We start from the raw sequence: 18,332 nt of genomic DNA on the forward strand, positions 1-18,332 counted from the left end.
ACATTATGAGTATTTTATTCATGAAATTATAACTGTGTGGCTATACACTATTAAGTTAATTTTTCAGTAACTAATTTCAACCTATCAGAGCAAAACCAAGTGCTGATTTGTCTGTATGGATTTAACACAATACATATGTTTTCCAAAATCAGTGTGTATTTGTAATTTATGAACAATAAACAATAAACATTACTGTTCTTTCATATTTTTTCTTAAGATTGGTCATAAAATCAAATTAAAAATTATTAAGAGATTATTTATTAAAAAATAAGAGATAAAACGTGAATTTATAATAACAAACTGTTTTAATAAACTTTCCTTAAAAACTTTTTTAATGCCTTTCTCCTAACCTTGAAAAACACATGCCTTTTTCCTCAGTTACATTTGTATAAGAACATTACTTATGGATCAGACATTCTCTGAGTTTAATACGAGTTCAAATTCCAAGCAACTATGCTGTAGATTATGTAAACTCTGCTATTATTACAACGAAGGAAGGCTTTGAGGGAGTATTTATAAAAATTAAAAAATTAACCCTCTTTAAACCACAAATAAGGAGAATAGATCCATGAAGTCCTGGTAGTATAGATTTTCACTATATTACAGTACTGTGTTTATCCAAAATAGGAGTGTTTCTTTTAAAGAGAGCTAGCACCAATCTAATTGTAACCCAATTAAAATAATGTTAAACTTTAAATAATTTTACTCTATTATTTTGACGAGTTATAGGAGGGATTTCATTGAAAGATATAATGTATCCAAATGTTTTTTTAGATATTTTTAATACTTATTCTGACACAATCATGAACTTTTTTTTTACTTTATTTTTTAAATACTCAAAAAATATACGCTTTAGAAAAAACAAAAATGGTTTGGATGCATGTTGAGCATATCTTTAAAATGAGACATCTATAACTTTACAATATAAAACAAGAGAGTAAAAGAGTAAAAGTGTTTGAAGTTTAATTTTGTTCTTCTGGGTTAAACTCAAGGCTATTTCACTACAGCCGACTCTCAATAGTAAATCCATGTAAAATACATAGTTGTAATAGCTGTATAAGATCACAAAGTCCACACAACTACTAGATGTAAAAAAGCTAGGTTACTGTTGAACACTCTTCCTATCATTCTTGTTTCATCCTGTGTACATCTTTTTATGCTAATTGCATCTCCATTATTGCAGCAACGTTTAATAAAATCCACACTTATTGTACTGTGTTAGTATTTCAGCTCCACTTGTGTAGATACTGTGTATAACCATATATATGATTCCAGCTTTTGAGGTGAAATTCAAAATATTTCATATTCAGAGAAGACATTATTACTGATCATAACATTTCACCTACCTAGATAGTGAAACAAGTTTTGCTCACCTGTTTTTTTTTTTTTTTTTTAGATCTACCTACATATTAAGAGGATCACACCTTCTTTGTGTGCAACCATGAAATAAAAATTAAATGAAGTGAAAAATTGCATTATTATAAAGGCAACGTAGAACTGAAATGTCTTCTCTTTTGCTTAATCTCTGTACACAAATAAATAAAATAAAATTATTTGAATATTACAAAATTGAAACTGGAAAGTTTGAACTAAAATTATGTTTATAATAAATTATAGGATCTAACATAAACATTTAGATTTTAGATTTTTTTAAATACAGAAAAATGAGAGCTGACAATGAAGATGCAAAAATATTCCACAACTATTTATTAACTCTATGCATCTAGCCTGCCTCCAATGGACAGGACTAAGACTGTTAGAACATGGTGGCACACTAGGTGGAGAGAATCCTAAGGGCAAAATTATCAATAAAAATAAAATAAATAATTTATTTAGACTACAGGAAGAAATAAGCAGATAAAACTATTGTTTAGATCATCTATTTTTTATGCTTCACACTAAATCAAAACTATAATAACACAATTAAAACACTGGTAATTGGACATTTCTATGAAGAGCCATATACAGTAATGTTAAGATTTCCACCAAAACTGGCAGTCAGCAGGTCCATTCAGTTGTAAAGGTGAAAGTAAGGGACAAAGCTGTATCATGAGTTAACACGTTGATTGCGGTAAACACAGCCTACTCTTAACAGTGCCTACTGTTAACAACATATTTCCCCTGTCCCTACACATAGACAGGGTGGTCTCTACCACTCTTATGGGAGTGAGCAAGAACTACGAGGAGCAGTCCCCAGGGATGCATCCTTTCTCCTCTTCTGTAGAAACTATTTTTGGACGAACTGTTTGTGTCTTTAAATGGCGGCTGTGTTTTAAGCATAAGGGTATTCTGATGACATTGTGATTCTTGTAAGTGGCAAGTTCAACACAACAGTCACTGAACTGACCATAGCTATGCTGAATATGGTGGGGAACTGGTGTAATGAGATGGGACTTAGTGTAACCCTAACAAGGTTGGGGTGGTTGCCTTTACAAGAAAGTGTCAGTAAGAGGTTCCATTGGTCCATTCTTATTGAGAGGCTCTTACACTGAGTTCAAGTCCAAGGTTAAGTCTCTGGGTATAATCCTTAGATAGGGCCCTAAACTGGAAACCCCATCTGGGAAGAGTTATTGCCGGAAGGAAATGGTCTATGTTACAAAGCAGACGTGTGATAAGTGGGTCTTGGAGACTTAAGCAGAGGCCTTTGTATTGGTTTTATATCTCCGTGGTCAGACCTGTTCTAATGTTTGGGACTGTTGTCTGGTGGCCTGAAACGGAGGCCAAGGTAGCAGTAAATGATCTGGCTAGCATCCAAAGGATGGCTTGCCTTGTAATCACTGGGGCTTTTCCAAGTGCACCGGGTGCAGCTCTAGACTGATGCCTCAACCTCGTCCCCTGGACATTGTCATTGGGGCTATAGCCAGGAGGAGCACCTACAGTCTCTAGCAGGCGCGACTTTGGTTGGTCTCGGGCTGCAACAGAGGATACTGCAGAATTAGCATTCTGATTCAGGGAAATGCTTTGCACCATGATCTCTGATCAGATTTCACAAAGATATTCCATCAATAAATTCATGATTGCAATACCTTCTAGGAGGGGCTTAGTCGAAGGGAAAGAAACCTCTTCCACCAGTGAGCTTGAATGTTTACAGATGGCTCTAAAACTAGTGCATATTGCAAAGTCTGCATTGTTTTTGAACCTGAATATACTGGCAAACGAACGCATAAAAATGGGGTTTCTGTTGGCTGCTCCATGTATAAATAGAAATACGTAACAGAAAAGTCCACAAATAATGCTAATTCGTACTACCATTAATTTCACAATCACTGCTGAAAACTTCCTCCCAGTGTAGCGTGGTAAATTAAGTAATACTTGACGCTCAAAGAGCCAACCAAGAAAAAGGAGCAAAATCGTGAGTACTTGAATCTCGTTGCTGATACCATCATATTTTGTGGGAAAAGTTCAATCCCCCTTCGTGATCATCAAGAATTTGGGCCACTAACTGTAGAAAAAAACTCAAAATAAAGATTTTAAGCTCAGGGGCCTTACTTTCATTTCATGGTGAAACTATTAAAAAAATTCAAGCAGCATTTAAGTCTCTGTGCAACATCTCGTATTTAAGCCCTGAAGTGCAAAATGAGATTATTGATTTCTTTGGAAATTTTATCCAAAGAAAACTCGTACAAGACATAAATAGTAGTGATTGTTTTTCAATCTTAGACGATGAAACAATGGATAGGGAAGGAGCCATTTTCATTATGCATTCGCTACATTACAAAAGATGCTTGACTAGTTCTAAAAGAGGATTATGTATTCATTACACAGATCTTTCATTTATCTGCCAAACACATTTTCACAGTTATTTTGCAAATGAGGGGCGTAGAATAAAAACTCACCAACTCCAAAAATAAAAATTTTGGGGAATCGCAAAAAAACTGTTTAGGTTTTCTATTCATGGTTTGGAATAAATTTAATAGTTTGTTAATTTGAAAATTAATCATAGAAATTCTTTGTTACAACATATATTAGCAAAACTTACACTGTGTTCTTGTAAATTAGAAAACAAATTAGGAGTTAGAGAGTTTTGACACCCACACCTGGAGTTAGAGAGTTTTGCTCTGTAACGATTTGGAATTAGTGAGTATACCACTAGTGGAATCCTCATAAAGTATATTTTATTACCAAATATTAATTTTTGTTTAGCTGAAGTTAAGTTTGATGCTCTGTACCTAATTTAAAATTTTGTTTTATTAGTTAGTATTAGGCTTTACTAGATAGTTTACTGTTAAAACATAGGTAGTTTTATTAATATAGGTATTAAAGGTATTAAAAGTACGTACAAATTGTGGTACAAACGTTTTTTTAATTCCTTCAACATACATGTAAGATAAAATTAAATAATATAACATTTGTTAAGCTTTACAATCAAAATAGGAGCCTCGTCAGCTATCTCACACAACTGATTTTCTTCTGAATAGTTTGTAGGTGCTGTTGCTCCGTTCAAACACCAGTCCTAACAAAAACCTAGATCTTCTAGATTATACCAATTTCTCTGTAACTTTTAAAAATTAAGAGTTTTTTACATCATTCCTTTGTTTAACATTGCTAAGAATGTTTGTTTCTGGTATGGGCTCTAGAACAAGTTTTTTTTTTTCGGGAAGAAACAGTAAGCTATATTGCACAGTCGTAAAGATAACGGTTCTACACGCACTGTAAGTATTTTATGGATCTCCAAACGGTTTGTTGAGATTTTTTGTTTCAGATAAAGTTTTTTACATAAACCCTTTTACATTTGAAAATTTTAAGATGCCATTTATTGGCAGGCTTGAATGTGTACAATGTTTGAAACCAAGGACATTGCAGTCTTGCCGACAATATTTACGCCGCAACTTCTGAGACTATTTTTGTTCACTTCCTGAGGATTTTGTATTCCTTCCAATTACCCAGCTTAACTGGAGAAATTAACAACTCCATACTCAAATAAAAATAATTAAAATTTCTAGCACAATAAACAATGTGTAGAACACACCACACCACCAAAACACAGCATAAAAACATAACCAAACCAACCAAACCAGCTGTAGATTCAGTGTTGTACTCTGAATCATATTATCAATGAATACTCAGCCCTCATTGGCTGAAAAGTTAAGGATCTAAATTCTCTAAACGTCATAGAACTATAACCATATCTATAGAGAGTGTTGATTCAGACTACTAATTTAAAATGTATTTTTAAATATTTTGTAGTGAGGTTAGACATGAAATAAGTTTAAATATAGATGTAGGGCTAAACAAAGTATAATATACAAAAATAATATGAAATTCGAATATTTCAGAGTTTGTGAGTTTTGATTCTTCACCCCTCAAATATGTAGTACGTTATGCTTAGCTATTACTAAACTCATTGGCCAAGGCTATGATGGATGCTCTACATTTATTGGCCATATACTGGTCCATCAAAGATTTCAGCAACTAATCCAAATGCTAGGTATGTTCACTGTAAGGCACAAGGGTTAAACTTGGTTTTAAGTGATTCACTTATCTTTCCTTGTGTAAGAAACTGTCTATGTACTGTAAATGTTATATAAAATATTTGGATCATACTTAGTTTTCATTTTATACTTTAGACTTCTGCTCCTCGCATCTGTTCTATCCAAGGAACTAATATTCCTTAGATTTTGGTATTTGAACTACTAAATCCAATATCGGACCATATTATTAAACATGTCCAATTTTGCACTCCTATTATGTAGTCTGAAACATTATGAGTCAGTCGCTAGGTCTGCTGGCCGACCACCAAGGACAGCAGAATTCGAAGTCGTACGACATTGCGGCATCACCACGTTTGAAAATACTATTTTCACTATTGTGTCGCCACGTAAAATGACATATAGTATAGTAGAGAATTTATAGCATGACCGGTGACTTCGAGATGCGCCGTAGGCAAAGACGGAACTAAAGTGGTGGGGGGTGGAGCGGCTCAGTCTGTTTCCGTATTTAGCCTTGTGAACTTCGGTCTCCAGTCTTCTATACGTGCCGCCCAAAAAACATTCGCTTGTGCCAATTCACGAGTTGTAATACAATTTGTGAATTAATTGCGTTGTGCTCATTACGTTTTAAGTAAAGAGTTTGAGATGGATCATAATGTAAAAAGTAAAATTGGAGGTAGAAAGGTTATACACGGCCAAGCAAGAGAAGTGCTTCCCATTTTATGAAACGGGAAGCAGAAACCAACACACTTATAAATTTGAAGAAAGTTCAACAGCGTGTCGTAGAGGCAACTGGAATTTCTGAAAGTACGCTGAGACGAATTTTGAAGGAGGAAAAAAATAAGTCCAATTGGCAATTCTTTTAGTACGCCCAACAAAGTAAGAAAACGCAAACATACCTAAAAGTAATCTGGACAATTTTGATTTGGGTGTAGTTCGAAGAACAATAAATAATTTTCATCGACAACGGGGTTTTATTATGTTAACTATTGCGTGTGGATCGTTGGCGTTATTGTTATTTTAAGTATACATCATTAAATTAACTTGATACAAGTTGGTAGATAAAACTGAGTTTTTTTCTTATTCTACTGTGTATATTGACAAATTAATTTAACCAGATTTATATTAATTTTTAATTTAGCAGCTAGGCTATGTCAGTTGAAAATTTTGTAGTGTATAATTGTATCTACTATCGTAAATCCTGAAGCTTACACGGTTAGTAGTATATGATAAATTGAATTTTAATGGCTAACAAAGCGTAACAATTACAATTCTGAACTGTTGTCGTCGTTGGAGATCAAGAATAATATAAATTCCTACCCTTTCCCAATTTATGAGAACCCTTTCTTACCACCAGGTATCTCTACTGCGAACTCATTAAGAAGGGTGAGCTATGAACACAATTTCGGCAGAACAGAGTCATTGTTAAGATCACGTACATCCGGTCCCAATATTTCCAAGATTTCCTGTATTGAATTCCCCATCATAAAAGTCCGTCGCCGTAACTTCAAAAGAGTTTAGAAATGTTCAAATATTCTTAAGGTCTCCTATACTAAATTGCTCATCATAAAAGACCACCGTGGTAAGAACATAAGGGTCTAGAAATGTTGGCAAACACTACAATATTCGGCTCCCGCCACCACTATGAGCCGGGAGCCGAAAACTCTCAGTAGGGTTAGTAGCACCGTATTCCCTCCCCTACTTTAGATTGTGCCCCCACGCGCTCAAACTCCTCCACTCCTCACGCGCATCCCACCGGTCATGCTATAACTTCCCTAGAGTATGTGTATCGTGAATTACAGCAGATTTAGGATTCCAAAGTGTTGAAAGTCAATTGATACCTATACTATTATTTCATAAGTGTGCTAGGGACATTATAGAACTTTGATATATACAAATATATGTGCATTGGATTTTAATAAGGTACCATCAAGAAAGTAATGTTCGTAATTTCAACTGCCTCAGTTGGAAGGAAGGAGGAAATGTTGGAACGGTATTTGTAAACGAAAACTGGTCAGTCTACAGTACAGCAGTTTGACACATTTCCCCAGGATTTCTGATCGTAATAATTGTGCACAAACCTTGCCTGTTTTGAAGTTTGAGCATAACCCATTATTAGCATATTTACAACTATATTTTCATTCAGAAATAGTTGGAAAAGCAATACAGGAATAAAGAGCTAGATTTATATTTCCGCTCTTTACTTCTTTTCTTTTAGATAATACAAGGAAGATAAATCAAACAAAAAAGGGAATTAATTATCAGGTGTTGATTGAAATGTTTTCCAATTATGATATTCTCTTAAAAGAATATTTCATTCGTGTTCATTGAATCTAATAAATTTACATTTATATTTAAGCAAAAACACAGAGTAAGTCATTGAACTTCTAGACAGTATTTTCAAAGATGTTGCCAGTAACATCGAGAAGTACATTAACACATTTTGGACATCGCGTTATATATTTTACACTGATCAAATTTGTGAAATCATCAGGTATGTTCATATTGAGTGAGGGATGGTGGAGATAAGAAAGTTCTTACTTTGGAGACTTTCCCCTTTTAAGAAAGAAATTTGACGTTATTACACAACAGATTTGAACAGGTTTGGAAAAAGGTTGAGCACCTAATTCTAAATCCATTTGAACATTAAATTGTGTCAAAGCCAATGTTACAATGTCGATTCACTATAACGTAGGTTCGCTCTGAGGTTTTAAAAAAGAACATGATACAATAATCCATATAAAAACTTTATTTATAACTTATTCAAACAGTTCTTTAAATTTCTATAGTCACCTTTTCATGAATGTCTTCCTTGTTCTTAAGATTTATTTTTATGAGTTCTTGAAAATGTGTACACTTTTTCAACATCAACCTACCGTGGGGTGTTTTTTTTTTTTTTTTTTTTTTTTTTACCTTTTTATAAGTTAAAAGCCTTTCTGAAACAAGCCATATTTATAATCACTAATTAAATGCCAGTTTCAAAGAAACTTAGTCCTAGAAATGTAAATGTTGATTCACGTCGTTCGATTTGCTTGCGGCAGTGACTTAATGGTCTTAAGCATCGGACTTTGGATCTAAGCTAGAGCATTGATTATGAATCCTTCAGAACGATTTATAATCAAGTGCTAGAGCTAGTTTAGGTTCAAGTCCTGTCTGTGATGAAAGCGATACTATAAATACTGTCAACCTTATACATACCGATTCTTTCCCTTGTTATGTTTTATAGAACAGACACAGAGTATACATCAAAACAGCCACGAATATGCTACCCCAGCTACAGGAATTAATATTATTTTTCCGATTTGCCCCTCCGCCAATGACAATAACATCTGTTATAACTGTCAGAAAAAATCCTTATCCTAGGCAAGTTTTTTTCCCTGAACTGAAAACCTTATTGGCTCTTAACCTATTCAAGCATCCTCCAATCCATAAATTCAATTCTCTTAAGCTCACGAGTAAAACCCATGTCAAATCATTTGCATTTTTCACACTGTATTAAATAGTCAAGCGAAACAGACATTAGCTGAGTCCCATCAGTCACTATCCCCCAATTTCCATATCTTAACCACTTTACTATTTTTGTGTGCATCTCTACCTTCCATCCCATGATACATACACCAAAGTATTTCACATTACCAATCTCAAGTATATACGCCAGTACAAATGTTGATGGAATTTATTTTAAAAGCGATTATTTCAATCTTCAATCAATAACTATTAGCAGAATTCTCTAGCGTTATTGAAGGAATGTCTCTTAATTACATTTACTGCACTCTAGTTAACTACAAGCACTAAGGAATTCGCACTTTTATAAATTATAATAAGTTTTATTACATTTATACATATGAAATGTATTGTTTTAAAGGTTTCATAGTTAAACTAAAATACCTACGTTACGAGTACAATACAAAAATCTAACAGCTGATGACAGGACAAACAGCTGGAAATCTGCAGTTGAATGTGAGTCGTAATGATGATAAACAAAAACTGAATTTACAATAATAAGGAATGTCAACATTGAATAAGAAAGAAAAAAAAGAATGAATGCAATATTCTATTGTCTTTAGTTCTAAAACGCTCAAATAGGGGAAGTAAAAATGTTGATGGATGATTCATTTTGTGAGTGATTCACATTAGAGTTATGTGATTCCCGGTTTACTCTGATCTAATTCAAAGGCTTTGAGGAAGCTGAAGCTTCAAGCTTGTATAAATTAAAACACATATAGGTTAGTTTGTTATCACTGTTAGTTGTTACCAGCAGAGTTATAGTAACTGCACAGTAAGTAAATTACGTGTGTTTTGTTTTATTTATCAATAAAATAATTGAAAATGTTATTATTGTTGTGTTATGATATGTCACTGCATTTATATTTGTTATTGCTTACTATACGCACGGTTTGTTATTGTTATAATATGAGTATATTATTTAGTTAATTAATGTTTGACCATTCACTTATTTATTGAGCTGAGTTTTTTGTTCTGCTGTGACTTTCTTGAACATGTTGATTTTTTTATAATTGGTGTTATCAGTTGGTAATAATAAAATAAGATTAAGATATAGCCTCAATATTATGACACTACATAAACCATTCACACTAGCTTGATATAAAAAAGATTGTTTTAATTTTACCAGAAAAGGCTTAGCATAGTTCTGGGCTATGCGACTTATATTAGAGAATCTTATGAAATAATTTTTTTTATCTGAAGTAAGAATCTTAAGACCCTGCTCATAGTCCTAAAAAGATTTTGGCATCTCTCTCACATATTTTGGTAAATGTGAAGTTAAGAGCCCACCCGAAAAATTACGAGTTTTGCTTTATTAACCTATTGCTATCGTCCTCCTGAACAAAACACAATATAAGGTTTTAATGGGTGGAAATTACAATTAATGGAGTTATAGAACATTAAAAGTAGAACTACTTTTCTCATGCAGAGTAACATTTGATTGTTTTAAACGGGCATCACCTGGTCTTGCTATGATCGTAGGTCAACCTCCTATTGGCTGCTGCTAACATCAGCTGTTATGCCATCTTTATGTAAAAGAACAATAATATTGAAATCAGGGGAATTTATTAAATTTCAAATAAAACAGCATGACAGAAAAATATCCGTCGAGGTAGTATCAATCAGTAAAAATTAAAATTCTAAGTGATTAGATCATGAATGTCCCTAGCCATTACTGTTGTATAGGAAACTCAACAAAATAAAAACACAATTATTATCAATTCACATAACGATAACTTCCTACTATCTTGCAAGTAAAGAAGTTCCACCTTGAAAGTTCTAAAATTCATTACTTGTTAATTTAATGCCCTATAAATCTTCTACTGTTTTGTTCAGAAGGACGATAGCAATAGGTTAATGATACAAATTTAATTTCCACAACAACAACAACACAACAATGAATAGTGTAAAAACATACATAAGTTTAATAAATAAGCAAAATTATCGTAACCGTAACTGTGTATACGAATGTAATATGTACTTACATACCCATTGGTAACTTCCGAAGAGATAAAAATAGCTTTTCTTGATTTGAAAATAACACACGATTACACAATGAACTTATACTTATATGTACACACAAGTCTAGCTTAAACTCACCATCATCCAATGTTCCTGAAGAGTGCCACTTCTTTTTAGCATCCAAGTACTGGAGCATATATCCTTCTTGCATAAAGCTAGGAGCTTAGCTCATCCTCTAGCATAAGGAGAAGTAATAAGTTTTTATTGCTCAAGTGCAGAGGTCTTTCTACATGTTTTCCATCAGACCCTCTATTCCTGGGCATTTACAGTAGAAGAAGGCTATTTCACAGCTCAGATCTGGCCCTAGCAAAAGGCTTCAGAACCTTCTGTTGGCCAGGACATCCACTGTTTCATTCACATAAATACCTGGTATATAACCCCATCACCCAATCAAGGACCACTTTGTTTGCCTTCACAAGTTTCAATAGAGCATTCTTACACTCCCATAATATCTTTGATTCAAAAGATCAAGTGTCTATTGCAATTAAAGCAGCTTCTTGGGTAGTAATAGGTATTCTGCACATTTAGGTCATTCTGTATGTGCCTTCTGGCACATGTTTCAATTTGCCTTAAGAAGTAGAGTATGATTAGCAGATCCAGTTTTTTATATAAATTTGAACGGAAACGCTATGTTGCTTATTTACTCAATGTAACCAACTGATGCCATTTAATTAATTTGATCAAAATTTACATCCTCTGTAGTAAGTGTAGGCTAACGCAGTCTAAATATTGTTAACATAATATTATTTAATTTCAAAGTAACTTCATCTAAATAAAAATGGTATTTAACACGTTCGCTGCTAAACCACATTAGCTCCTGGGGACAGTCTTCCTTGCCAGCTGGTAACTCTAGTAACCGCTCGCACTAGGAACGCCCTTTTATGACAGTGGAAATATTCTAAATGAATAAATCATAGCTAAGTGAACTATATTTTATTCGTTTTAGACAAACAAACTATATTAATACATAAATGTGTACACCAAAATGAATGTAAAAGTTTATAAAAATGTTAAAAAGTTTATATATACATCTCCACTAACTCACTCAAATTCAGTTATTATTTACAAATATGTGGTGAGTAATTATAACAAAGTATATTTAAATGTTTACTTGAAATGATACAAAAAATATTGTAGTACATAAGTTTATAAACATGTAAGAAAAAAGAAGAAATAAGTTTACAAAAAAAATATTGATACAAATGTGTATATATATCTAACCAACCCACTCAAAAATTGTTTATTATTTACAAATATGTGGTGAAAAATATGTAAAGTTATATTTCTAATTCTTAGAAAAAAAACAATCATCCCCACAATCCTTTTTGTCTGTCATTATTCATGATATTGGTCAAAACAATAAGGCATACACAATGCCATACCACTCATTTCACAATTCCCTTTGCACTACAAACTCGGCATCCTTTATTTTTAACTTTTTGCCACTTTTTTGTTTCTCTCCAATCTTGGAGGAGACGTGGTCAATACTTTTCTGCTTCAATGGCCTTGGAGGTGTGTGAGGGTTCGGTAGGAGACGGTCAACAACTGATAGATGAAAATCATACTAAGGCATTTTTCGTTCATTACAAGAAATTCACATTTCGTTGAAGAGGAAGTGGGCGTTCATCATGAGCATCTACAACACATGAATAAAAATGTTCTTTTACCAGCGTATGGTTTTCCTCTCGCAGGAATAATAGGCCATCATCTGGTCACTTCGGTCAACTCCCTTCATAAAGTGATTATATTTTACGATTGGCAGAGGCTTTTTCCTTTCAAGTTGGTTGCGGTTGATTGAAGTGACTATTTCATTAGTGTGTTCTGTGGATATGTAAGACACTACTCTTTTATCCCTCTATTTAGCGACCAATACACTTGCGGTGTAGTGTGCAATGGTTTCTCCTTTATTCAACTTAGCTGACTTAACATCTGTTGAAATGTATGTTCAATCCAATCTGAACATACCTGTGCTGTACGCATTTCTTCTCAAAAGAGTAGAGGTGAGAGAAAAAGTATTATAATAATTGTCCATGTAATGGCTGGGTCCGCAATTTAGTTTTCCTAGCATTAGGTTTAGTACAACGTTAGCCGCATGTCCTTGCCACCAAACTCGTCACAAGTACACCACAATACATAAAGAACTTTAAAATCAAACCATGGAGATTGCACAGACTGCATAGTTTAATCCCATATTTGTGCCATTTTCCTTTTATGTATTGACGGAAATACAGCCGACCACGCCAAAGTACCATGCCCTCATCAATACACCGGTTTTGTGCGGGTAGTACATATACTTAATTTTATTACAGAAGTAATTAATAAGGAACTGGACTTAAGATGAGCAATTAGATGGATCAGGATGGCTTTCGAACTTCAAACAACGTAAGACAATAAAAAATCGGTCTTGTGACATGAAATTTGGAAAACAAAAAGAAAACAATTTATTAATATTCCAACAATTTTGGAGTCTGGGCATTTGTATTATGCCCATGTGTAAAATAAGACCAAGAAAAACCAACAACTCTTCAATAGATAGGTCTTTCCACTTACCAACTCGAGAGCCGGGTACAGTATGGGGCCCACAAAAGAACTAAAGTTCGTAGTTGTTGGTTGCCTTAACAATTCCCTCTAAAAAAACTATATCCACAAGCAGTGTGAAAAAACAAATTGGAGATTTTCAAAGGAACTAAAAATCCTTCCTGTCTAGTAAAGGAAAGATCTTTCGTTCCAATCTGGTTGTGAGCGCTCCATTGGGTTGGGTTGGTCTCTTAATCAGGATCCTTAACTTCTGAGTCTGTCTGGTACTCCACATCGTCCATGTTGTCATCCTCATCATCCGAACTCGACACTGACTCTGTTGTAAGCCTAGAACTTGGTTGTTATACACCACTTGGTTCCGAGGGAAGATCCATTGTGTTGCACAATTACTTACTACAAAAAAACTTTTTAAAAAATCATTAAAAATAATGAAGAATTCTACAGAATGCTATCGCTAGTGTGCTCTTGCTATGAACGTAATATTACAAAAGATAGTGAAGATGTTAATTAGTTTGACTAGTAAAATTTAAGGTACTAATGAATGACATTTTACATTGAATCAGAAATATTTTAAAGATGGTTTTAGATTTATATCAGTGTTCTCCCACCTAATACCCCATACCCCATAGTGGTAGACTAAAATAGTTAGTAGGCCTACAAAGATATCAAAAAAAAAAAAAAAAAAAAAAAAAAAAAAAAAAAAAAAAAAAAAAAAAAAAAAAAAAAAACACATAGGACTATGTGATATGAAAATAAACAGGTAAATTTTTAAATTAGCTAATTTAAATTTTACCTATATACACAGTGTTTACAGAAGGGTGTCACAAACTTCTGTGCCTGATAGTATTCATCATTTCAAACAAAAAATGTCATAAATACATGTCAAGAAAAGTCTTGTTTAGCCGCTAGCCACCATTTTGTGTTTTTTATAAAAAAAATTATTATCTCTATACAAATTAAGCTAAAGAAACCATATTGGGCACATAAGTTTGAGTAAATAAAAAAATTTTCAAAAATAATTGTCATTTTCTTTAATATTAACAAAATTGTGTCTGTTGAAAATTTTATTGTTAAAGTCAATTACAAAAAACCCAGTATACTTACAAAAAATGTGTTAGACACTGACTATTTAAACAATTTTATTACATTTCTAACAGTACTCGATTCAACAAAAACTGTCAATACATAAGCGAGTGTGACCACTTTAAAGGTACCCTTGCATAAGCCAGGAGCAGCAAACATTGTCTTTTGATAAGCATCAGCTGTTTTACATAGGTTATAACAATTTTGCAAGATACTATTTTGAAATTTGTACTACAATTCCAACAATACTTTTTTCAACGAAATCCATCAATGCATAAGCGAGCACGACTACTATAAAGATAAGCTTGCACAAGTCACGAGCAACCAACAACTGATACCTCTCAACTGTGACGTGTTTGACGTTCATGGCTTTTGCAAGCGTATCTTTAAAGTGGTTGTGCTCGCTTATGCATTGACGGATTTTGTTGAAATAAATATCGTTGGAATTGGAATGAGATTGTTCAAAAAGTTGGTGTCTAGTACATTATGTATAACTACAGGTTTTTGATATTTTACTTAAAAAAATGTCAACAGACCCTATTTTGTTAATATTAAAGAAAATAATACAACTATTTTTGTAAATTTTCCCCATCTATTCAAACGTATATGCCAAATTTTGTTTACTTAACTTTAATAGTTTTAAAAACAATAATATTTTGATAAAAAATATAAAATGACGGCTAGTGGCCAAAACGAGACATTTCTAGACCTATGTTTATATGAGTTTTTTTTGTCTAAAATGATAAATACTATCACTCATAGAAGTTTGTGACACCCTTTTGTAAACATCTTGTTTATATGTAACTACCTACTATGTTTTTGTTTTGGGTTGAGTTGGCTACATTTTGTTATGTGATACACCTCATGTTGGAATATATGATTTTGAATTGAGATAATGCTAAGCTATCCATAAAGAAGATGTTCGGACTGACTGATTCATCAACGTTCAGTAAAAACCATGAAAGATAGGGACAGAAGTTTGGTATTTAGGTTTCTGGTGCCCTAGAGGTGCACTAAAAAAGAATTTTTCTTTCCAACCACAGGGCTTCAGCCCATTAACCTTTAAACATTATATGACAACAGAATCGTATGTTAAATAGATTTCATTACCATTTTAAATCTTTTCATTATAAAGTGATTAGATATACATACTGGTATTATTTAACGTTTTAGATAACTATAAAACTGTTTATCATTATAATATTTTCAAATTTGATATGATTATGCAGAATAAGTGTATAAATTGAAAAAAATAATTATTTATTAGTAATATTTAATTTACTACATAAAAGCTATGTAGTGTAAAGTTTTGATTTAAAGCTATAAAATCAGAGTAATATAAATTTTTTATTACAAGCAATTTAATACAAATAGACTTATTTCCCTTCAATTTAGTGAAACTTCTTCAGTTCTCATAAAAAATAATGGAATTATGAAAATTTTCTAAACTTCAACCAAATTTCTATTTTTTACCTATTCCTTTTAGGTTACCTATCAATTAAATGGCAGTGTATTTTGTGAGTGAAACATAAAGTTCATTTTTCACTACTTAGAGCACAAACTATATAGCATCTGGAAAATGATTAATTAGCTAATTACAAAAATAAGTGATGGGTGCCCATTATGGACGTTGGTCACAATCACAAGTTTCACTGCAGATGTCTATTATAGCCATCACTGCTGCAGGATTACTGCTAAAAATTTAAAGAGGAAACTGAATTATATTACAAGAGGTAAATTTAAACAATGTTAGTCGGTTAATAGATCAGATCAAATACCTGAACATTGACTACACACAAGCAGTCCTAAACCAGCAATTCATTGAGTATTTACACCACTGAGCTCCTCAGTAATTCATTATTAATATTAAAACAATCTATAAAATATAAATGAATGCTGGAAAAACAATGAATATTGTATGCAGTTAAAGTTAAACTATTGTAATTGATACATCCATTACATTTCAAAATTTCCATGGAGTAATTTATTTTTTTACATTAACAGATATTTAAATTTAGTCTTTGATGTGAAAAATAAGAAAAATTGTCTACATTATATAGTAATAATGAGAGTAAATGTTGCTTTTAATACGAATAGTAATTTATAATACGTAAATTTATAGTTTTAAAAATATCAATTAGGTACTCTCAATGAACTGCATTTAAGTTGTATAATTAATATGATTTAAGTGTAAAACAGTTTCAATCTAGTTCATTGATCTTAATGATGAAGTTTGACCTTGAGCAAAAACAACTGGTGCTATAATTTGTTGTTCACTTTCCAAAACTTGACTTTGACCTTGGCCAATCAGTGACCTACTTTTTACAGGTGAATATGTTCAGTCAGTGTTATCAGTGTAAATTGTGTAGCAGAGTGTGTAGGAGTGTTCAGTGTTTTTAAAATGTGGATCAAAGATTGTTTAATGTGTGCTTGTGTTTTTCAGTGAAATAGATTTTGCATAAACTGCAAAAATGAATTTTGAAACGGAAACTAATGATGATACTGAAGCATTGTTACCGAACAGGAGAAGGAACCATTCTACAACAATTGGAAATGTGGTAAGATTTATAACAAAAGTTTCTTGAAGTTCAGTTACCTCCAGTTATGTAATGGTAGAAATATGTCATTATTTGAAACCAAATTTTGAATATTCCTTCTGAACAATGATTACTAATTTTGTACACATCTGTTTCCAATTACAGTGGTAGGATTGAGTGATTGAAGTGCTAAAGTTACTTGTACATATACATAATATGTTCTCCAAAGCTGGTGAATGATACAAATCCACTTGTAATTATATTGATTAATTACTGGTTTTTTATTGATATACAGATACAGAGAAAATATTAATTTGTCATATTTTTTAAGGAATAGGATTGCCATATTACTGCAGCAATACGGTAGTGTTAAATTAGTGAAAATCTGTTAGTATAGATCCCAGCAGTTTAAATATTACCTATTTATTAATGTATACCCCTTTGATAGCCTAGTTTTAGTAGGCAGATTATTAGACATTACCCAATTACTAAACAAACCTTAAAATCATTAAAATTTAAAATATCCTCAACTTGCAAATTATTTACAATTTATTATATGAAAATAAAAATAAAACAATGGTTAAACTTTAAATTCAACCACTTGATTATATTATAATCCAATATTTATTGGTATTTGCAGAACACTTTTGTTTCAAATCACTGTTAAAATATCAAGATTTTAGTATTAATTTTATTAAACTTTTATAAACTGCAAAAAAATTGAGAATTGCTAAATTTTGAATATTAATTTCATTTATTCATTCAAAAGTGGAAATCCCAAAATCATAAGCACTGGAAACGGCTAGTTAGTTGAGAATGACCCATATACACAATTATCAATGGAAAAGAAAGACAGTGAAAGCAAGAAAATGTGATCCTCCTTGGTTTAAATATGTCCTCCTCTTTCCACAAGCTGGCTACATCATTTATGTGCTATCCAATAGATCCCTGCTACAGGAATCGAAGATAGAACTTGCCTCGTGGAGGAGGCAATGGCCGCACGGTCTGAGGCATGAGACATTGGTTTGGTTGGTTTGGTTTGGTTTGGCATAGTTTCAAATCCTGTCTGTGACCGTAGCACTTTTTATCTGTGCCATCGACCGTGTACTGTACAAGCTCTTCCCCTTATTCTGTTTGATAAGATCCTTGCATAGAGCAGTGCCCTTGAGGAAAGGCCGAATAAGTCTGAAAAGAAGATCAGAAAAATAAATAGGTTGAA

General features: G+C 32.7%; 1 protein-coding gene across 2 annotated transcripts in view; it reads left to right on the forward strand.

Annotated features, from left to right (window-relative positions):
* Positions 1-9,382: 9,382 nt before the first annotated feature.
* Positions 9,383-18,332, forward strand: part of LOC124357083 (H(+)/Cl(-) exchange transporter 7) — a 60,757-nt gene continuing 51,807 nt past the window's right edge. Inside the window, exons 1-2 of one of the 2 annotated variants that reach the window (XM_046808505.1) lie at positions 9,383-9,708; positions 17,020-17,134. In XM_046808505.1, the coding sequence (XP_046664461.1) occupies positions 17,048-17,134 (87 nt within the window). In that variant the 5' untranslated portion in view covers positions 9,383-9,708; positions 17,020-17,047. The remainder of the gene's footprint in view (positions 9,709-17,019; positions 17,135-18,332) is intronic. The other variant, XM_046808506.1, reaches the window with a different exon arrangement.

This window comes from Homalodisca vitripennis, chromosome 3 (genome assembly GCF_021130785.1).
Source record: "Homalodisca vitripennis isolate AUS2020 chromosome 3, UT_GWSS_2.1, whole genome shotgun sequence".
NCBI lineage: Eukaryota > Metazoa > Arthropoda > Insecta > Hemiptera > Cicadellidae > Homalodisca > Homalodisca vitripennis.